This window comes from Scyliorhinus canicula, chromosome 2, assembly GCF_902713615.1.
Source record: "Scyliorhinus canicula chromosome 2, sScyCan1.1, whole genome shotgun sequence".
NCBI lineage: Eukaryota > Metazoa > Chordata > Chondrichthyes > Carcharhiniformes > Scyliorhinidae > Scyliorhinus > Scyliorhinus canicula.
In genome coordinates, this window is record NC_052147.1 from 17,296,085 (window position 1) to 17,319,549 (window position 23,465).

The window sequence follows — 23,465 nt, forward strand, 5'->3', positions numbered from 1 at the left end:
CCGGAAACTGGGAGATTTCTAGACCGTAGGCCCAGCAGGACGGTCTTCCAGACCGTACCGTTCTCCCTCTCGACCTGTCCGTTACCCCGGGGGTTATAACTGGTCGCCCTGCTTGAGGCAATGCCCTTGCTAAGCAGGAATTGATGCAGTTCGTCGCTCATAAAGGAGGACCCCCGGTCGCTGTGAATGTACGCGGGGAATCCGAACAGGGAGAAAATGGTGTGTAGGGCTTTAATGATGGTGGGTGTGGTCATGTCGGGGCAGGGGATGGCGAACGGGAAGCGGGAGTACTCGACAATCACGTTGAGGAAGTACGTGTTGTGATTGGTAGAGGGGAAGGGACTTTTGAAATCCATGTTGAGGCGTTCAAAGGGGCAGGAAGCCTTTATCAGATGCGTTTTTTCGGGGCGGTAGAAGTGCGGCTTGCACTCCGCGCAGATGTGGCAGTCCCTAGAGACGGTCCTGACCTCCTCGATGGACTAGGGCAGGTTGCGGGTCTTTACAAAGTGAAAGACACGGGTGACCCCCGGGTGGCAGAGGTCCGCGTGGAGGGATCGAAGGCAGTCCACTTGTGTGTTGGCACACGGGACAGGGCGTCGGGAGGCTCGTTCAGCTTCCCAGGACGATACAAGATGTCGTAGTTGTAGGTGGACAACTCGATCCTCCACCGCAAGATCTTGTTGTTCTTTATCTTGCCCCTCAGTGCATTGTCGAACATGAAGGCCACCGACCGTTGGTCTGTGAGGAGGGTGTACCTGCTGGCCAGATAGTACCTCCAGTGTCGCACAGCGTCTACTATGGCCTGTGCTTCCTTCTCGACCGAGGAGTGGTGGATTTCGGAAGAATGGAGGGTACGGGAGAAGAAGGCCACTTGTCTGCCCATTTGGTTGAGGGTAGCTGCCAGAGCTACATCAGACGCATCGCTCTCGACCTGGAAGGGGAGGGACTCGTCGATAGCGCGCATCGTGGCCTTTGCAATATCTGCTTTGATGCGGCTGAAGGCCTGGCAGGCCTCCATCAACAGGGGGAAAGTGGCTGATTGGATGAGGGGACGGGTTTTGTCAGCGTAATTGCGGACCCACTGGGCGTAATATGAGAAAAACCCGAGGCAGCGCTGGAGGGCCTTGGGGCAGTGAGGGAGGGGAAGCTGGTGGTTGGCAGACTTGAGGTCCACTGTGGAGAAGACCTTGTATTGCGCGATCCTGTTGACCAGGTCAGATATACGGGGGAGAGGGTATGCGTCCAGCTGCGTAAACCTGTTGATGGTCTGACTGTAGTCTATGACCATCCTATTCTTCTCCCCGGTCTTTACCACCAGAACGTGTGCTCGCGAGGCTGTTGCGAGCCTCGATGACCCCTTCCTTCAGAAGCCGTTGGACCTCGGACCTGATGAAAGTCCGGTCCTGGGCACTGTACCGTCAGCTCCTGGTGGCGACAGGTTTGCAATCTGGGGTGAGGTTTGCAAACAAGGACGGGGGATCGACCTTGAGGGTTGCGAGGCTGCAGACAGTGAGGGGGGGCATAGGGCCACCAAATTTAAATGTTAGACTCTGGAGGTTACATTGGAAGTCTAACCCCAGGAGTGCGGCCGCGCAGAGGTGGGGGAGGACGTAGAGTCTATAATTTTTAAACTCCCTCCCCTGGACCGTGAGGTCCGCTATACAACACCCCGTGATCTGTACTGAATGGGAGCCAGAGGCCAGGGCGATATTTTGTTTGACCGGGTAGACAGGGAGAGCGCAGCATCTTACCGTGGTGGGGTGGACGAAACTCTCCGTGCTCCCTGAGTCCAGCAGGCAGGTCGTCTCATGCCCATTGAGCAGTATCCTTGTTGTTGCCGTAGAGAGGGTGCGGGGTCGAGACTGGTCCAGAGTGACTGAAGCGAGTCGTGGCAGATAGTCGGAGTCTGCATCGGGCAGTGAGTAGTCACCCGCTTGGAGCCGATCCAAGATGGCGGCGCCATATTGCCGTCGGTCGCACATGGCGGGGGTGGCCAAAATGGCGGCGCCTGTCCCCCGCACGTGGCGTCGGAGGCGTAAAATAGCGACGCCCAGAGGTCAAACGTGGCGTTGGGGGATGGGGACAACGAGGTCCACGGGCCACACAGGGCCCCTGGAGAGAGAGAAGGGGGAGTCCGCAGCGACCTCCTTTGCCTGGCAGATGGCCACAAAGTAGCCTTTCTTTCCGCAGCCCTTACAGGTTGCAGAACGGGCTGGGCAACGTTGTTGGGGGTGCTTCGCCTGGCCGCAAAAATAGCAGTGGGGCCCCGCGGGTTTTTCGGGTGGCCCTACGGCGCAGGCCTGGGGGGAGTCCAAGTCCATGGAGGAGAGAGAGGCTGAGTTCCACGCTGCCCAGGGGGCCGCCGCGCGGTCGGGGGCGTAGGAGCGTGCGTTTCTGTTCGTGACATCTAGTCAGTTAGCGAGGGACCGTGCCTCCGGGAAACTCAAGGTTTCTCTCTCTAATAGTCTCTGGCGGATCTGTGGGGACTGCATGCCTGCAACAAAGGCGTCCCGGATGAGGAGTTCCGTGTGCTCATTAGCAGACACTTGTGGGCAGCCACAGTTCCTCCCCAATACAAGGAGGGCACGGTAAAAATTGTCCAGTGACTCACCAGGGATCTGCTGCCTTGTGGCTAGTAAGTGCCGAGCGTAGATTTGATTTACCGGCTTGACGAAGTGTCCTTTGAGCAGGTCCATGGCTGCGTCATAGTCAGCCGTGTCCTTGATGAGCTTGTGTAGTGGAGGATGTGTCGTTTCTGCTCCTTCATCGGGATGTTTTCCGCCGTACTAAGGTAGCTGTTGAAACAAGCCAGCCAGCGCTTAAATGCAGCTGCTGCATTCGCTGCGTGGGGGCTGAGTCATAGACACTCTGACTTGATGCGGAGCTCCATCCTTTAAAATCTTTCAGATTAAATTGATGCGCGATCAATGAACACAGAAATGAAGGAGCTGTCCGAATCGAAGGCTTTAATCTACAAGAAGTGTGCCCAGCAGCAGGAGTACAGAAATGACCTGGCTGCTGGGAAACACGGGTTCTTATACTCCGCCTCGGAGGCGGAGCTACCTTCCTCTCGACTAATGTGAAGACAACACTTGGGCCAATGGGCAGCAAGCCTTCTGCACCAATAGCAGCTCACACTCCCAGGTACCGTAATACCCCTAGTCGTACTACCACACATGCTGCACCCAAAAAAGCAGCTCGCAGTTTCCTGCTGAGGTCCTTTACACAATGCGATTGGCCATGGGACTTTGTTCCCAATTAGTTGATTTGAGCCCTAAGTATGGGCTGACCTGGGGAGTAACTCCCCAAGGCCTCCCCCAAAAAAGGTGTATGGGTGAATACTGGTTTGGATCTCTCACAAACAACTGGCAGGAAAGACCCTGCCAGACACACCCACAATGACATTTGAGGCATTATCCAAGCCACGCAGCGCCTGAAAAGCAGCATGACCGATAAAAGCCAGGGAGATCCCACTCCTGAGATCTATCCAGCTCCCAGCCTGGGCAATTTGGCAGTACCACACTGGCAACCTGGTCACAATCTCGTGAGACATTGTGATGTAAATCCTGCCCATTGTAGGCGGAATCACTTTTTAGCAAATCTGCATATTTGATAGAGACAGCTAGTGTCACTTTAATGTGCAGGTTCACGAGGCCACAAATGGGGACCAGACGGAACTGCACTCGTCGGGGTCTCCCAGTGGATTGGAGGTGCCTAGGTGCATGCCCTTTGGGCAGAGTGGTGCCCTGGCACTGCTGCTGTCACCCAGGCACCCTGGCACTTCCACCTGACTGCCAACTGGTAGGGGCACTACCAGAGTGCTAGGTTTGCACTGCCAAGGTGCCAAGCTGGCATTTTGTTTGCTGGCAATTGGGCCAGGGTTGCCCTGTGCAGGTATTGGGAACGGGTATTTGTTTCCCTTCCATAGTGCATTGGGGCTTTGGGGGGGAGGGGGTCACATCGGGGGCCTCGGAGATGGGGACGCTATACTGAGGAGTTCCAGCGAGTGCAGCTCCTTAGTATAGAAATGCAGCCTCAGCCACACTTTTCCCACTGAGGTGCCTTATTTCACGTAAATGGCGTTGTATAGCCATTTGTTTCTCGGTGCTGTGAGTGCCAGGAAACACATGGCTAAATGCACTCACAATGGGACTTTGTTGCCTTTTCGTTGAATCGCACCCTCAGAAATGGTTTGGTTGGATCCTGCCCTATGATGTCTATTTGGAACGACCTATCCTTCTTGCTGTATCTTGCTGGTCCGTGAGGAAAAATAAGATCAAGCTGGGTCCTGTGACGTTTGCCCATTATCACCTCAGCTGGGGTGACCCCAGTAATAGTATGCGGAGTTGAATTATACAAGAGCAACAAGTCCGCTAAATGAAGCAGCAGTGACTGATTAGCTTGTTTCTTCATTGATGCTTTGAAAGTTCAGCCAACCCGGTCGTAGGGGGCTGTCCTTACATGCTGGATCTCATTGGACTTAAGAAGAGTTAAAATTCTCGGCTGTGAAGACTGTAATTATCTGAGACAATCACTCAGGTAGGCCGTGAATGGCAAAGATTTGGCACAGCTTATAATTACTGCAGATTCGGATTGTGAGGTCTCGCTTCAACACTGGGACATTCAGTGCTGCCGATTTTGAAAACCGTACTGGACTAATTAGCCCCAGGTCTTCTAGACACCTCAATTCCACCTCCCCATTTTGGTGTAGATTAAAAGACAATGGTCAGGTGCAAAAAGATCTTTTGCTTCCGCCTCTACATAGATTTTGCTTTCACTCCTTTGATGCGTCCTAACTCTCCCTGGAAGACCTAGTGGTATTTCGTAGAAGTTCCTGAAAAATCCCGTGATGCTGAATATTTCTAACCAATTCAATTTGATTTTCTTCACCCAATTCTGCCCCATGAGGCTCGGCCATCATTCTGTCACAACAAGTAAAGGCAGCTGGGCTGACTGCTGTTGGTTATGATATTGGTATGGATGCCATCGCTAATATCTTTAATGCCACTCCAGTATAGGTGACTAAATTGGTCGATATACTACTGAGGTTCAGACTACAGCCCTCCCTGCAGCTACTTAAATGCTTGTTCATCTGCTACTGTGGCAGACACCTCTGTATCAACCTCCATTTTACGGGGGCGGCCATTGACGACAAGGACAACCTCGTTGGGGGTGTATTACTTAATCTCACCATGTTAAGCTTGTGTACACGCCTTTCAACATTCAAGCTCTGGATCAAATAGTGAATAGTGGCATAACCATTCGACTATAGACTATCTCTTACCTTTTCAGGTCTTAAGAGGTCACACTCCCACCCCCCCACACCACCCACCCTCCAACGTTTGATGAGATTCCATCGACTGGCTTAATTTATTCTCGTCGCCATTATTGTATTGCGAGGCAAGCAACGAGGCAGTGTTTAATTACAATGATGATTTATTTAAATAAGAACAACCCAATACACAGAACAGTACACAGGTCTTGTTCACACGACTCCCAGGTTAACTGACAGCCAGATTCACGCCTAAACATCTGATAGGCTAACATTCACATGCTCTATCCCCATGGGCTTAGGCCCTGTCATGTAGCCCATGCTGTATCGCCCCTTAAAGGGGCCATGCTACCACACTTTTTATTTCAGATTTCCAGCATCTGCAGTATTTTGATTTTATTATTATCTTGTACACCTTTATCAAATCTCCCCTCAATCTCCTTTGCTCCAAGAAAAAGTCAAGTTTCTCCAACTTGACCTTGAAGCTAAATTCCCTCATCCCTTGAAGCATTTTAGCAAATAGTCCTTGCATCCTAGACCTTCACATCCCTCCTAAATATAGTGAACAGAAATGGAGGTAATATGAAGCCCAAGATTCCGTAAGCTTTGCTAACTTCTCTATCAATATGTCCTGAAATCTTCAAAATTCTAAGCATATGAATATCCTTGTCCCTCCACAAGTTTAGAACTGCGCTATTAAGTATATATTAAGAATACTGCCTCTCCCTAATCCTTTTGCCAAAATGCATTACCTCACATTCTATCTGCCACTTTCCTGTTCATTCTGCGAGTCTATTTATGCCGTGTTACAATCACTTAGTACCATCCTCAATATTTATCACACTTCCCAAGTTTGGTATCCTCAGCAAATTTTGAAATTTTATTCTGTATTTCAATATGCAACTCAATATATTTCATAGATATTATGGGGACAATTTTGCACCCATGTTCGCCGTGAGCGCGTATGGTGGCATGGGCGCAAAATGCCGCGAGATTCGATAAACGTGATTCTCGCTGGCAAGATCTCATTTTTCGATTTTCCCCGCCCTTCGCTGGTGATGTAACGAGGTTTCTGACTAGAAACGATGGGAACTTCATTCCATGCGATTAACAGGCTTAGAATTCACCCTTCGCCAACATGACGTCATATCAGTGAGGTTTACTCCAGGTATTTAAAAACTTGGTCCTGCACCGCCACAGTCGAGAGAGGGCCGATCCGCAGGCAGGGGGGACTCTGTCAGGGGCTGTGGGCACTGGGGGGGGGGGGGGGGGGGGGTCCGGGGCGCGGGAGCCGGCCAAAGGGGGGGGGACTATTTCGCAGGCTGGGAGTGCGCGCAGCCAGCGACATGTTACACGGCGCGGCTGCTGCAGGCTGCACCATGCACATGCACAGGAATTCTACGGGACATATCGGCAGCTACAGCCGGGTGCTCCACGCTACCTTGATGCTAGCCCCCAGCCAACGGAGGATCACTGGCCGTTTTTACACCATTTCTTTCTGTCGTAAAACGCCACTGTTCCCACTGACATACTTGCGTTGATAGGAAGGGAATGGAGGAAATAGCTTGTTTTGCATGTTGGTTACATCTTTACATTTTTCACTATTGTTAAAGACTGTAGTGATTGTTAAAGACTGGGACCAACATTGTATAGCCCCAAGGCAATGATCCCACCCCAGGAGATTCAGCAGCATTGCCAAGGGTCCATTGACCAGACGATCCCAGCAGCATGCGGGGCCAGACTTATTATTTTGAATGAATGATGGATGGTTTTCAAACCGTGCACAAAATAAATGCTTCCCCTTTCATTTTAATACAATTTCTCAAACAATTTAAAGAAACTGTATTGCTTCACATGAAAATTGTCCATATATTTTCAGTACAAGATAGTAATCTAGCATTAAAAGTCCATTGCTACTTTTACAAATTTATACACATATAAGCGTGTTCATGACAAATTTATGTCTAAAATGTATTCTTGACAATTAGGTCTTACCTGAAATTTCTGTTGCAAATACAGAAGCCACCTGTCTAGCTGTAGATTCAGGAACAACGTGCACCAATGTAGGTGGGCTTGTCTTCACTACGACTTCCACTGCAGGAAAAAAAACTGTCAGTTCATAAACTAATCCGTTCCATTTGTGTGGAAACAACAGTCAAATCTAAAAATCCTTCAGAAAGGATAGACAAATCATGGAGGGCACGGTAGCGCAGTGGGTAGCACAGTTGCTTCACAGCTCCAGCATCCCAGAATCGATTCCCGGCTTGAGTCACTGTCTATGCAGAGTTTGCACTTCCTCCCCGTGTCTACGTGGGTTTCCTCCGGGTACTCCGGTTTCCTCCCACAGTCTAAAGATGTGCAGGTTAGGTGGATTGGCCATGCTAAATTGCCCTTAGTCTCCAAAAAGGTGAAGTGGGGTTACTGGGTTAAGGGGACAGGGTGGAGATGTGACCTTAGGTAGGGTGCTCTTGCCAAAGGCCATTGCAGACTCAATGAGCTGAAAGGCCTCCTTCTGCACTGTACATTCTATGTAAATACGTGCGGCAGAAAAATTAAGTGGGTTGGCTAAAAGCATAGGCAAAATAGTGGCCGTGATTCTCCAAACCTCCGCACCGAAATGGCGCTGGGCACGGGGTCGGAGAATGGAGCCTCAGACCTGCGATTGGGTCTGACGCCGGGATGTGATTCTCTGGCTACCAGAGAATCTGCGGCAGTCGCGCTCGCGCGCATGGTCGACACGGCGCTGGTCAGGGGCTGTTGAAAGAGGCCCCCGTGGCGATTCTCCACGGTCGACCGGCCGAGTTCAAGCCGGTGTGGTTCACGTATGGTCCCACCCGACAGGAGCTCGGCGTTTCAGCTGCGGTGGCCGTCCTGGTGGGGAGCAGGGGATCAGTCTCCGATCGACGGGCACGCGAGATCTGCGGGGGTGGGGGGGGGCTACCTTCTTCCACATCAGCCTGCTGTGTGGCTCTGCAGACCTGCGGCCACATATGGTAGCTGGAGAAGCACGGAGCACTCTGGCGCCGTGCTGGCCCCCTGTGGGCCATGGAATCGCTGGGCCAAGAGGCCCGTTGACGCTGGCATGAAACACTGCGGTGTTTACGCTGGCGTCAACACTTAGCCGTGTTTTTGGAGAACCCCCGGCCTGTCTGTTTTGCAAAGGTAGGACTAGAGTAAATTTCAAATATTGAGTGGAATAAGACAAAGAGAAAAGATTTAAATTCAATGCACTGAGAGACAAAGTGCCAATGTAGATCAGCTAAAATAGAACTAATAGACTTTGAGATGACGGCAAGCAGGATGGCAGCATGGGGTCTTTGGATAAGTTTACAAGCTGAGGAACGCAACAGACTTGCAGAAGGGACTTGCTACATCTTCAGTGAACAAAAGTGTGGAAAAGGGGTTTCAGTGGCAGACACTCAGAGGGACCAAAGACATACAATGTTGCAGAGATAAAAATTTGCAGTCTTGGTGGTAGACTGAATAAGGCACATTCTCCTACGAGTGACATTGATAGTTACCTTTAATGACTGCACAATTTTTCTGTTCAAGGCTTGCTATGGTGGATAAAGTACTAAAAATTGAAATAACCTTTTGTTTCTTATGATTTTGGCCAGGATCTTGCCAGTTCTACACACGTTTTCTGCTACAATGTATGCCTGCTGGAGGCATGTATTTGGCAGTATCAGATCAGTCCTGCTCAGATGGCTTTGATGGTCGGATCAGTCGGAAGGTAGGACGGGAGGGCGTCAGGATAGTTGGCTGAAGAGTTCCGTCCTCTGGCCGATCTTGCTGGAGGTGGGGTGGAAGTATTGGGCTTCCCATCTGGCAGCAGTAGCTGGCCAATCTGCATATCTGTGGATATTTAGAAGTGGAAAATTGTGGGCAGATTGGGGATGCCACCAGAAGGCCCCCACTAAGGCCGAAGCCTGAGACACTCATGGAGGTAGCTGGAAGGGTACCCAGGAAGTCCTGGCACCAGAACCACGGCAAGGCCATAACCTCTGAAACAGGGGTGGCCTGCAGCTATGAAGATATGAGTAAGAAGTCTTACAACACCAGGTTAAAGTCCAACAGGTTTGTTTCAAACACGAGCTTTCGGAGCACGGCTCCTTCTTCAGGTGAATGGAAAGGCTTGTTCCAGAAATGTTTATATAGACACAGTCAGAGATGCCCCGGAATGCGAGCACCTGCAGGCAATCAAATCATCAAAGATGCAGAGAGAGAGGTAACTCCAGGTTAAAGAGGTGTGAATTGTCCCAAGCCAGTTCAGTCGGTAGGCCTCTGCAAGTCCAGGCTTGTTGGTGGGGGCCGAATGTAATGCGACATGAATCCCAGATCCCGGTTGAGTCCGCATTCATGCGTGCGGAACTTAGCTATAAGTTTTTGCTCAGCAATTTTGCATTGTCGCGTCTCCTGAAGGCCTCCTTGTAGAATGCTGACCCGGAGATCAGAGGCTGAATGTCCTTGACTGCTGAAGTGTTCCCCAACTGGAAGGGAACAGTCCTGCCTGTTGATAGTCGCACGATGCCCGTTTATTCGTTGTCGCAGTGTCTGCATGGTCTCGCCAATGTACCACGCTTCGGGACATCCTTTCCTGCAGCGTATGAGGTAGACTACATTGGTCGAGTCGCACGAGTATGCACCGCGTACCTGGTGGGTGGTGTTTCCACGTGTAATGGTGGTGTCCATGTCGATGATCTGGCATGTCTTGCAGAGATTACCCTGGCAGGGTTTTGTGGTGTTGTGGTTGCTGTTCTGAAGGCTGGGTAATTTGCTGCAAACAATGGTTTGTTTGAGGTTGCGCGGTTGTTTGAAGGCCAGTAGTGGGGGTGTGGGGATGACCTTGGCAAGATGTCCATCCTCGCTGATGATGTGTTGGAGGCTGCGAAGAAGATGTCGTAGTTTCTCCGCCCCAGGAAAGTACTGGACGACGAAGGGTACTCTGTCAGTGGTGTCCCATGTTTGTCTTCTGAGGAGGTCGGTGCGGTTTTTTGCTGTGGCGCGGTGGAACTGTCGATCAATGTAGTCTACCTCATACGCTGCAGGAAAGGATGTCCCGAAGCGTGGTACATTGGCGAGACCATGCAGACACTGCGACAACGAATAAACGGGCATCGTGCGACTATCAACAGGCAGGACTGTTCCCTTCCAGTTGGGGAACACTTCAGCAGTCAAGGACATTCAGCCTCTGATCTCCGGGTCAGCATTCTACAAGGAGGCCTTCAGGAGACGCGACAACGCAAAATTGCTGAGCAAAAACTTATAGCTAAGTTCCGTACGCATGAATGCGGACTCAACCGGGATCTGGGATTCATGTCGCATTACATTCGGCCCCCACCAACAAGCCTGGACTTGCAGAGGCCTACCGACTGAACTGGCTTGGGACAATTCACACCTCTTTAACCTGGAGTTACCTCTCTCTCTGCATCTTTGATGATTTGATTGCCTGCAGGTGCTCGCATTCCGGGGCATCTCTGACTGTGTCTATATAAATATTTCTGGAACAAGCCTTTCCATTCACCTGAAGAAGGAGCCGTGCTCCGAAAGCTCGTGTTTGAAACAAACCTGTTGGACTTTAACCTGGTGTTGTAAGACTTCTTACTGTGCTCACCCCAGTCCAACGCCGGCATCTCCACATCATGAAGATATGAAGTATACCACACATGGTATCATGCAGGCAAAGTAAACATGACATCCACAATAATAACAAAGATTCAGTTTTTACTTTGCATTCCCTGACTAATGGTAAAGAGACCCAAAGGTGGAGAATTTTCAGAGTTCTACATAAAAGGAAACTTCAACAAGCTCCAGGAATCAGGTGAGGTCCTTGGTGACAGAATCAGGAGAATCAAGAGATTATGGTAGGACTCATATACAAAGAGGAATGTACATATTTCTCGTAATATAAATATTATACAAATATTATTGACTGAATAAATACGTCGACTTACCTCAGCTGGCACTAGAGCATTGCTGAGGAAATCCTGCTTTTAATAGCCATAGTCCTTTGATTGAGGCCTTAAACCAAACTCCAGCTGCCTCACAGGTGGACATATAAAGATCCCATAAGACTAACAAAAGAAAATCAGAGTTCTCCTGGGATCCAACATTCCACCCTCAATCAATACTGCTATTGCTAGGTCTAGCAAAGTATCATTGCCATGAACTATTGGGCAGCATGTTATGGCTAGGTTGGGGGGGGGGTGGGGGGAATCACTTAAATACCTAGATGCAGGATTCAACTGACATCCGTGATTCACCGGCTGTGTCCGGGAGACCTCACTAGATCGCCATTTAGTGCTGGTCCACACAGACGTGGACCAGTCGTGAAGGCACCGGGGGGGCGGGGGCTTAAAGGCCATTGAGGCCCCTAGATGGTCGGGCACAGGACAGGGTGGCACTCTGTCACACCCCTGGAACCTTGGCACTGCCAGTCTGGACACTACCAACCTGGCACCCGGGGGGGGGGGGTTGCCAATTAGTGGTGGGGTTCCCGGTGGGGAGAAGCTCCCGAGGCCAAAATAAAATGGCGAAGTGGCGTTGGATAGCAGGATGTTTCTTAACACGACAGCTGCCAAGAAACACCCCACTAACCGTGCCGTTCAGTGGACTTTAACTTGAGCCCGCTGGATCACGTCGATTGAATCTGACAAACATCTAGCTCAAATCAAACTAACTACCCAACAAGATGCAACTCTACAAGCACTAGTATGAAAGGATGGCCTGAGAGTGTCAAGGGTACCTGTGGTCACAAGAGCATATTGGGAATACCGAAATGAACCAACAGCCCAAGGCAGGATCTTGAACAAAGATAATAAAGTAATCATTCCCAAGGAGGAGAGGACAAATTCTGGAACATGTCCATGCAAGCCATCAAGGAATTGAATCAACTCGAAGAAAGGCAAAAGCTCCTTTTACTGACAAAACATGAGCAATTAAAGACCACATTGGTCATTGTGGTGCATGCAACGAATACCAAGGTAAACAAGCTAGAGAAACTTGATGATGCACAACATCCCAGACAGACTACGGCTAAAGCTGGGAGTAGACCTTTTCATTTTTTATAATCAGTAGGAACTGATTATCTTGTCATGGTAAGCTACTATTTAGGCAACTGGGAATTAAACCAGCTGACTTTAATGATACCAAGAGAAAAAGTAGAATGCCTGAAAACTAATTTCAGTCTGTACAGCATTCCAGACATTGGGATGGATGACAAAAGGTCCTCAGTTCACAAGTGAAGAATTCAGCCGATTCAGCTGGGATTGGGACATTTAGAATTACACACCATGTCTGCACTTTCCTCTGTTGAATAGAAAGGCTGAGGTGGCAGTGAAAATCGCCAAAGGACTCGTCAAGAAATGGAGCAAATCTAGCACTGACGTGAATGGCCAAATGTACCAGCGCAATCGCATGTTGATCCGAACAACAAGTGAAGCTGTTCCTTCACAGCAAAGCATTCAGCTGGTCAGGGAGAAGGATCTCAGAGGTCCACCAGTCCCGAACAACCGCAATGGAATAACAGCAGTCACCAAGGCAACAAGCGCCATGGGGACAACACTCTCCGAACAAAGAGCATCACCCAGAAGAACATTCAACACGCATGCATTCCATTCAAGACACTTGCCCGTTTTAAAGTCTGTGGGCAATACATGTGCAGAGACTGACTGGTAGACCAAGCAGTTGCTAATGTACGATAACAGTAACAGGATCATGTATGCAACTGTCGCTTTTGTTCGTTCGAGAAAGGGAGATGTTTGTATCTTTATTTAAATATGAAAGGGGCGGGGTGTTTGGGTTCTGAAGTGTAACCAATATGATTGACACCTCAGGATTTCCATAGATATGTGATAATGCCATGTGTATCAAGACAAGTTCAATAAAGCCTCTCACAGAGACAAACACTAACGAAGACTGTTATCATTATACTTGCAGCACTGACCTGTCCAATTGACTGGAAGCTCCAGCAATCCCAGCTGCGGCAAGAGTGCACGAGTGGGGAAACAGGCCCAAGAAGAAGCACATGGATCTTGGAGTAAGGGCAAGGTAAGTCTGAGGTATTGTGTGGGGACTATTCAAATGGGTTTTACAGAGCAGATGGGTACGAAGAAAGGAGGGGTACTATCTTGGCGGGCTGTCCCCAATGTGCAAAAGGACACGCACCACAGATAGTATCCCACCATTCTTCCTGTTCTTAAGCTTTTTGTTTTTAAAATGACCTGCTCACTCCTGCCTGACTGCTCACACTAACTGCATTATGGTGGGCAGCACATTATCAGAGTCGAATTGTTTTTTTAACTAGCTCAATTGACCCTTGATTATTTATTTAAATGTAACAGGCGGGCTGCTGATTTTGACATCCACACTTCTCTCCATTATGGGGGTAAACACGGGGTGGGTGGGAAGGTGGTGGGTTTTGCACCCTCCCTATTTCACGTCATCCCCGCCGAAAACCTTCCCGCCATGGACACATAAAGCAGCCAATTAACTTTTTTTTTCCTGCTATTACTGTTCATGGGATGCAACTGCCATATAACAGTACTGACACTTCACAGCATTTTAGATATTCTGTTCATGAAGTGTTACATAACTGCAAATAAATATCTTTTGACTCTTGATTGGTATACTTCAACCAAAACTTCTAATGCAGAAAGTAACAAACACATGGGGCTGGATTATTCGATTCTGAGGTTACGTCCGCAGAATCCGTCTGGTATTACGACCAAAAGGTCGGCACCACCCCCGCACTGATGCTCCGCCCAGTGGGGGGCAAGCAGCCACGCAACTTAAAGCTACCGATATGGACGCAGAACGGCTGGGTCCGTGGCCGAGTAAGCGCACGGGGGCGGCCTGTGTCAGCCGCGCGTGGGCCAGCCTGCCAAAAATTGCTCCCCTGTAACCTCCCTCGCCACCCCTGGACCACCCCCCACCAGTCTCCACCAAAGCCACCCCTGCCAGAAGACCGGCTCCCCCTTCTCTCCCCCCCCCCCCCAACCCCTGGCGGCGCTGGACACAGTCCGCAGCCGCCATGCCAGGTGTACGAAAAGTGAGAGGACACGTGACTGACACAGTAAGGAAGTGGGATCATCGGGGGCGGAGCATCGGGTTAAGAGACATTCTTAAGTATTGGGTTAAGAGACATTCCAATTAGTTGTCTCATTTGTGTTAAGTATACAATAATTGACACTGTTATGTAAAGGGGCTTCAGGTGGCCTTTGTGTCAGGTGATGTGATGATAAGAGTTTTGTGCGGCGTCTGATAAAGTGAAGCAAATGTTTCGATGACCCGAAGCAAAGTGTTTTCTGAGCTGGAATTGGAAGAGTTAGACTTAGAAGAACGTCTGGAGACTATATTACGTTATATGGATAAGATTTATAAAAAGAATGACTTGTTATGTGCGTATGAAGCATGGTCGGATTTTGATAGGTTCTGGAAAATAGAGGGTTTCTCCATTGAAGACTATATAATAGAATTTGGCAGACTATATAAAAGGCTGCAGAAACATAACCTGGAATTTCCACAGTCTGTGTTGGCCTTTAAATTACTTGACTGTGCTTAAGTGAGAGCAACATGGATAGGCTCCTGGTTTTGACAGGAGTTTAGTTTGCAGATAAGGATACCTTATTCGATCAGATGACAAAAGCTTTAAAAAAGTTTCTGGTGAAACATTCGATTCCGGTGGCTCTGATGGTCAGTCTGCAATAAAGCAGAATATGGAAGATACACTACTAACAGGATGGTGAAATCTCAAACCTACAAATAGGTTCCAAGACTATAGAAGAAGATCGGGGCCCGGAAATTATGAAGTCAGAAACCCAGTTGGAACCTACAACAGGAAGATGAACCCCAGAAATGCCCGGGGCATGATAAATCGATGTTTTTGATGTGACTCTCAATTCCATTATGCTTCAACTGTCCAACACATTATAATAAAAGTGTTTGAAGTGACACATGACATGGAAGAGTCAGAAGAGGAAAACGATAGTGACCAGAAAGAAGGCATTGTCCTATTAACAAGCAGTTTTACGCCAGTAATGTGGGTGTTAGTTGCAGAATCCTTCAATTGTGCTGTATTGGACAGTGGCTGCACATCTACTATGTGTGGAATTGACTGGTTAAAATGTTACCTGGACTCCTTGAATGCTGAAAATCGTAACAAAGGTTAAGGAATTTGAAAGTTCCACAAGTTTCAGGTTTGGGGTTGATACTATTCTGAAGTCGCTGAAAACAGTGGTGATCCCTTGCAATATTGCTGGAGTGAACCATTTCATTAGCACGGATGTTGTATCAAGTGAGATACCTTTGCTTCTGAGCATACCGTCGATGAAGAAAGCACGCATGAAACTGGATATGGAACAGGATAAGGCAACAGTTTTTGGGAAGAAGGTAGACTTACAATTTACACAGTCGAGACACTATTGTATTCCATTACTGACAAATAATATTTCAAGTACAGTTGTTAAGTATGTGTTAATGGCAGTTGAAAATGGGACTTTAGCTGATAAAAAGCTTGTTGTATTAAAACTGCAACGGCAATTTGCGCATCCGTCTCCTCGGAGGCTACAAAATGTATTAAAGGATGCAGGGGTAAGGAATAAAGACTATACTAAACTGATAGAATAGGTTAGTGATCACTGTGAAGTTTGTAGGAAGTACAGAAGGACACCAGCATGACAGATAGTAACCCAACCTTTGGCCAGGGATTTTAATGACATTGTTGCCATGGACCTGAAGATCTGGGATAAACAGTGGAGGAGGGCACAGGGGGCAGTGTATGAGTACGGGGAGAAGGCAAGCCAGATGTTGGCTCACCAGTTCCGGAAGCGGGAGGCAGCTAGAGAAATTGGGGGAGCCACGGATGCGGGTGGGAACTTAGTGTGGGGTGGGAAGGACATCAATGGGGTGTTCAGATCCTTCTATGAGGGGCTATATCGGGCGGTACCCCCTGGGGAAGCAGGCGGGATGGACCGCTTTTTGGATAAGCTGGAGTTCCCAAGAGTAGGGGACGAGCGGGTGGAGGGTTTGGGGGCCCCAATTGAGCTGGAGGAGTTGGTGGAGGCGCTGGGAAGCATGCAGACAGGAAAGGCGCCGGGGCCTGACGGGTTCCCGGTGGAATTTTATAAGAAATTTCCGGATTTTCTGGGCCCGCTGCTGGTGAGGATCCTGAATGAGGCCAGGGAGGGGGGGGTTTTGCCCCCGACGATGTCCAGGGCAATTATCTCTTTGCTCCTGGAGCGGGACCCTTCAGTGTGGGTCTTATAGGCCGATCTCACTCCTTAACGTAGATGTTAAGTTGTTGGCAAAGGTGCTGTCCAGGAGGGTGGAGGATGTGGTCCCGACTGTGATTCATGAGGACCAAACGGGGTTTGTAAAGGGGAGACAATTGAATGCCAACGTGCGGAGGCTCCTGAATGTTATGATGATGGCGCCGGTGGTTGGGGAGTCAGAAATAGTGGCGTCCATGGATGCGGAGAAAGCTTTTGATGGGGTGGAGTGGAGTTACCTGTGGGAGGTGTTGCGGAGGTTTGGGTTTGGTGAGGGGTTCATTAGCTGGGTGAGGTTGCTGTACAGCTCCCCGGTGGCGAGTGTTGTGACGAATGGGAGGAGGTCAGAGGACTTTCGGCTTTCCAGAGGGACGGGCCCTTGTCTCCCCTGCTCTTCGCGTTGGCAATTGAGCCCCTGGTATCTTGGGATCCACGTGGCTAGGACCTGGTTATGCATAGGCTTAACTTTTCGAGGCAGATGGAGGAGGAGTTTAGGAGGTGGGATGCGCTTCCGCTCTCGTTGGTCGGCAGGGTCCAGTCGGTTAAAATGACGGTGCTCCCGAGGTTTTTGTTTCTTTTGCAGTGCCTCCGCATGTTGATCCCGAAGGCTTTTTTTTTAGAAGGGTGAATAAGTCGATTCTGGGGTTTGTGTAGGCGCGGAAGGCCCCGAGAGTAAGGAGGGTATTTTTGGAGCGAAGAAGGGAGGTAGGGGGCCTGGCACTGCCCAACCTGTGTGGATATTATTGGGCGGCGAACGTGGCGATGATTCGCAGGTGGGTGACGGAAGGGGAGGGTGACGCATGGAAGAGGCTGGAGGTGGCATCCTGTGCGGGTACGAGTCTGGAGGCCTTGGTGACGGCCCCACTTCCACTCCCCCCGGATAAGTACTCCACAAGTCCGGTGGTGGTTGCGTCCCTCAAAATCTGGGGACAGTGGAGGTGGCATAGGGGGGAAGTGAAGGCCTCAGTTTGGGCCCCGATATGGGGCATTTACCGTTTTGCGCCAGGGAGAACGGGTGGGGGATTTGGGAGTTGGCACAGGGCAGGCATCAGACAGTTTGGGGACCTCTTCTTGGATGGGAAGTTCGCGACTCTGGAGGAGCTGGTGGGGAAGTGGAACCTCCCCCCTGGGAACGCTTTTAGGTATATGCAGGTCAGGGACTTTGTTAAGAGGCAGGTGGAGGAGTTTCCGCGGCTGCCGCCAAGGGGGGTGCAGGACAGGGTGCTTTCGGGGACGTGGGTCGGGGAAGGGAAGATCTCGGCTATCTACCAACTGATGCAGGAGGAGGAGGAGGCCTCAGTAGATGAGCTCAAAGTGAAATGGGAGGAAGAGCTAGGGGAAGAGATTGAGGATGGGACGTGGTTGGACGCCCTGGAGAGGGTGAATTCTTCCTCCTCTTGCGCACGGCTCAGCCTAATTCAGCTGAAGGTGCTGCACAGGGCTCACATGACGGGAGCAAGGATGAGCCGGTTTTTCGGAGGGGAAGACGGGTGTGGGAGGTGTTCGGGTGGCCCAGCAAACCACACCCATATGTTTTGGGCATGTCCGGCTCTGGAGGGGTTTTAGAAGGGGGTGGCAGGGATTTTATCGGAAGTGGTTGGGTCTAGGGTCAGGCCGGGCTGGGGGCTCGCGATCTTTGGGGTAGCTTCGGAGCCGGGAGTGCAGGAGGCGAGAGAGGCCGGCATTCTGGCCTTTGCGTCTCTAGTAGCCCGGCGCAGGATTCTGTACAGTGGAGGGATACGAGACCCCCGAGTTCGGAGACCTGGGTCAACGACATGGCTGGGTTCATCCAGTTGGAGAGGATGAAATTTGCCCTGAGGGGGTCGGTACAGGGGTTCTTTCGGCGGTGGCAGCCCTTTCTCGATTTCCTGGCGAAGGGGTAGAGAGTGGTCGGTCTCTGCAGCAACCCGGGGGGGGGGGGGGGGCGGGGGGGGGGGGGTTTGGGATGGTTGGGGGGGGTGGGTTTGGGATGGTTGGGGGGGGTGGGTTTGGGATGGTTGGGGGGGGGTGGGTTTGGGATGGTTGGGGGGGGGGGGTTTGGGATGGTTGGGGGGGGTGGGTTTGGGATGGTTGGGGGGGGTGGGTTTGGGATGGTTGGGGGGGTGGGTTTGGGATGGTTGGGGGGGGTGGGTTTGGGATGGTTGGGGGGGGGGGGTTTGGGATGGTTGGGGGGGGTGGGTTTGGGATGGTTGGGGGGGGTGGGTTTGGGATGGTTGGGGGGGGGGGTTTGGGATGGATGGGGGGGTGGGTTTGGGATGGTTGGGGGGGTGGGTTTGGGATGGTTGGGGGGGTGGGTTTGGGATGGTTGGGGGGGGTGGGTTTGGGATGGTTGGGGGGGTGGGTTTGGGATGGTTGGGGGGGTGGGTTTGGGATGGTGGGTTTGTTATGTTATTTTCTTCTTTCTTGTATTGCTATTTGTTATTATTTATTTTGGGGGGGGAAGAGTTCTTTTCTTGTTCTGTTTTGGTGTGGAAACACGCCTTGTTTGTTTTAAATTGCGGGGAGAAAATTTGTTATTGTTATTAAAAAACTTAATAAAAATTATTTTAAAAATAAAAAATTAAAAAAAAAGATCTGGGATAAAGCCAATAATATATTTATTTTGCATTTTATAGATTTAGCAACCAGATGTAGTCAATCAACGCTTGTATGAAGTAAAGACAAGAGAGTAATTCTGGATCAAATTGTTGAAAAATGGATAGGAACAGGAATAGTCCCACCGGCAAAATTCCTTATGGACAATGGGGGAGAATTTGCGAATAGGGATATGTGTGAAAATATGAATATCACAGTTATGAATACGGCTGCAGAAAGCCTATTTAGTAATGGTGTGTGTGAAAGAAACCATGCGGTAATAGATGACATTCTCCGGAACATTTTGGCAGATAGACCAAACTGCAAGCTAAATTCAGCTTTAGCATGGGCGGTACATGCAAATAATTCAATGCAGATGGTTGGGGGCTATAGTTCCTGTCAATTAGTGTTTGGTAGAAATCCTAAAATTCCGTCCACTTTGGATGACCAGCCTCCAACTCGGGAAGGGACTACAATTAGCTCTGCCTTTGCTGAGCATTTAAATGTATTACATAGCAGTAGAAAAGCTTTTTGGAAGCAGTAGTCTCTGAAAGAATTCGCAGAGCTTTAAGACATAATGTACGGCCATCAAATACCGTTTTTCAGCAAGGAGATATAGTATACTATAAGAGAGAACATTTTAATGAATGGAAAGGCCCAGGGAAGATCATAGGCATAGATGGCAAAACAATTATTTTGCAACATGATAATCAAATGATGATTTTTTGTGGGGTGGGATGAGTGATTTTGAAGCTACTGTAATCTCTGGTTTGAGGAAAGAATTCAGGGTTGGAAGTCAGGCTTCCGGAGCATTTAAATATATTGGACAGGAAATCGGACAGACTAAGTTAGGGGCAACTTTACGTCAGCAATCTTATTAGGAAAGCATCAGCCCAATAGCAATTAGTCGTGGCCGGTTTTACAAAAAGACGCAATGGTTTCAAAGATGGAAAAAGAGCAACTGCGTAGTTTATTTGGGCAACTGAATTGGTTAAGTAGACAGACTAGACCGGACGTGAGTTTTGATGTCTTAGAGTTGAGTACAAAAATGAATGATCCCAAAGTGAAAGACATAATAAGAGCAAATAAAGCTTTGGTCAAACTAAGAATGCAGGAGTGTGTTTTAAGGTTCCTGGTTTTAGGTGACCTTAGGCACTTGAAACTCATAGTTTATAGTGATGCATCCTATGCAAATTTATGTATGAGGTTTCAAGCGCAGGAGTTTTACAATTTTCCTTTTGGGGAACAATAGTAAATGTTGCCCTGTTGTGTGGGAAACAAAGAAAATAAGGAGAGTGGTCAGAGGCATTTTGGCTGCTGAGACGTTAAGCCTTGTAGAGGTGGTGGATATGGCCTTTTATATATCTCAGATATCAACAGAAATTTTGGGATTAGGGGATTTGAGTAATATACCTATTGAATGTCACATTGACAATAAATCCCTGTGGGAAAATGTGCACTCTTCAAAAAGTGTCACTGAAAAAAGGTTAAGGATAGACATCGCAAGTTTGAAGCAATTGTCAGACTGTTTTACAAAAAGAGGGGCAGGTTCACAGAAACTTTTGGATATTGTTAATGAAGGGCCCATGTTTCTGTGACTTTTCTTTTCTTCCAAAAATGAAAAAGAAAAGTGGGGGGAAAATTTTGTGTGTGATTTTGAGTTTCTTGTAATTTTGTTTTCACCTAATTATATTTTTTCTCCAAGGAAGGGGAGACTGTTAAGTAATGGGTTAAGAGACATTCCAATTAGTTGTCTCAGTAGTGTTAAGTATCCAATAATTGACACTGATATGTAAAGAGGCTTCAGGTGGCCTTTGTGTCAGGTGATGTGATGATAGAGTTTTGCGCAGTCTGTTAAAGTTAAATAAAGGTGTTTGTGAAAAGGAGCAGAACCTTTGACTCTTTATACAACAGCAGCTAAATATTTAACACAGGGGAGGGCCTCAGGTGACGTCCTCAGGCCATCCCAACGGCGTGTGGCGTACTCCTTGAATATGCCATTTTTGAGGGGGCAGAGCATCGGAAAAATGGTGCCGCCCCGATTTCGGTGTAAAAATAGATTCATTTAGCCAATTGCCAAATGCAATTTTGGCGTCGGCGATTGGAGACTCCTGCCCATGTTATTAAGCAGAACTTACATACTATAACTTCGAAAGCATAAAAGTTACTAAACAAATAAATCAAAGACAAAAATTATATAAACAACAAATGAGAATTCTTTCTGGTGTTGAACCAGTCGAACATTGATGGTGATAACAGGAGCAAAAGCACGGACATGGAAATCTGGAATGAGGTCTTTGGTAGGCAGGAAATAACAAACGTTTGGAAAGCTCCTTCAAAGAATAAAGACTTGAAGGGAAAATGTCTCATGACATCCCTCTTTGTTTGGTTGATTAGAACTATTTCTTCACAAAAGGTTGTATGTTTGAGGGATATTTCTAAAATACCGAGTTAAAGTACTATGCATTAAAAAGTCTGACTCCCAACAAAAGTAGAACTATATTGTATGCATCCAACAAATGTCTACATACTTTATTGGTTAATGAAGCATTCCTTCAGTGTCCCAAATTTAAATAATGTATATGTTGTACATTCTCACACATATACTTAAAATAAGGCAGTGAGTCGGAATACTTTGAAGTTTGGAGACAACTGCAGAAGATTGAAGTTGTGACATTCTCTGTGGCTTATTGATCATTAACATACAGCAATACAATTATATATAAAGTGGAACTATTTATATAAAAACAGAACTTAAAACTTAGTCATTACTAACCTGGATATGCATCAACTCTTGGGACATGAGCAGGTGCAAAGGGCTGAGGCTGTTGAGGCTGTTTTAAACAGAAACAGATGACATTCAGCAGAAAATTCAGTAAATATTTTTATCCTTACCCATAAAATATGTTTGAGCATTGCATTTTCTTTTTGGTTTCAAATTTGGGTTTATTGCTTAGAGAACAGATTGAGGCCAGCTAAACGTCTTTGAAGCTAAAGTTAAATCTCAAAAGGCAAAAATTTGGATTGAAACTGAAAAAAAACACAGGCTTCCATCATTAAAATAAAATTAATTGTTGAAATTTATACAACAAACCTGTTTTATGATCATTTTTCCTGAAGCAAACTTCTATAGATCTGTTTCTGAAGGGAAAATTGACTTGTAAACACCATCGGATCTCACTGTGCAGCCGTACCAGATCAGTAATTTAACCCTGATTTTAACCTTACCGGCTCACTGGGAACAGATAACTGTTTAATACCTCATCTGATTTTACACTCCATTGAAGTCAAAATCCATCTCATTCTGATTGTGTACATTACTGGTTCAAATCAGTTTGCCACAATTCTAGAGATAGTGTAAACAGCCTAGAATAGCCAAAATAGTTAAACCTGCAAATGCTGGGATTGCACTGCAACAGGTAAAATCAAAGTGACAACAATTCTCTATTCTGCCACCTCGACATTAAGACATATGTCGTCATACTTTACTGCAAATATGTCACTCAGTCTCACCTACGGATGACAGAACATGACCTTGTCATATGACCTAATTATGTTCTTTGTTGTGACATGGATTCAATATCATCTGAAACTGATTTTATATTACCCAAATAGATTTATCTTACAATCTTACATAACTATCAGACAAATTTGAATGCATATGAAAGGTGACAAGCCGGTTGAAATATTTAGTGTAACAAATGCGAGTCCTCAACAAATTCAAGATATTCTCCAGATCGTGTGACAGACTACGGTTTACTAACTGTGACAATCTAACATTGGGGAGGGTGGTGACGCAGTGGTTAGCACTGCTGCCTAGAGGTTGAGGACCCAGGATCGATCCAGTCCCGGGTTACTGTGGAGTTTGCACATTCTCCCTGTGTCTGCGTGACTGTCACCCCCACAACCTAAAGATGTGCAGGTTAGGTGGCTTGGCCACACTAAATTGCCCCTTAATTGGGAAAAAAATAATTGGGTACTCTAAATTTATTTTTTTTAAATGACATGTTAACATGCTGCTGCTGTTCATGACTTTAACAGCAACAACCCTTATGGTTTATTCCAGTGATAATTGAACCTGCATAAGGATAGTTTCCATCTTGCATAAATAAATTGTAATGAATGAATTAACTGCCAACACTTCTAAGTATTTACTAATTTGCACATTGTAATTAGTTAATTAGCCATTTGAAATAATACTTACAGCTTTTATTGTGGTATCATCTGCAAAGAAAGAAAAGTCAGTTACAAAAATTACACATTTATCTTTTCACAAAAAAGAATGAGCTATTAAAAAGAAAGGTTTGCATTTACATGGAGCCTGTCAAGACCACAGGACATCTCACAGCACT

The 23,465-nt window shown here is 47.8% G+C and overlaps 1 protein-coding gene across 1 annotated transcript in view; it reads right to left on the reverse strand.

Annotated features, from left to right (window-relative positions):
* LOC119951242 (latent-transforming growth factor beta-binding protein 2-like) overlaps positions 1 to 23,465 on the reverse strand; it is a 677,784-nt gene that overhangs the window by 282,081 nt on the left and 372,238 nt on the right. Inside the window, exons 13-15 of the mRNA XM_038774298.1 lie at positions 23,318 to 23,337; positions 21,890 to 21,947; positions 7,268 to 7,366 (exon numbers count right to left, since the gene is read on the reverse strand). Coding sequence (XP_038630226.1) covers positions 7,268 to 7,366; positions 21,890 to 21,947; positions 23,318 to 23,337 — 177 coding nt within the window. The remainder of the gene's footprint in view (positions 1 to 7,267; positions 7,367 to 21,889; positions 21,948 to 23,317; positions 23,338 to 23,465) is intronic.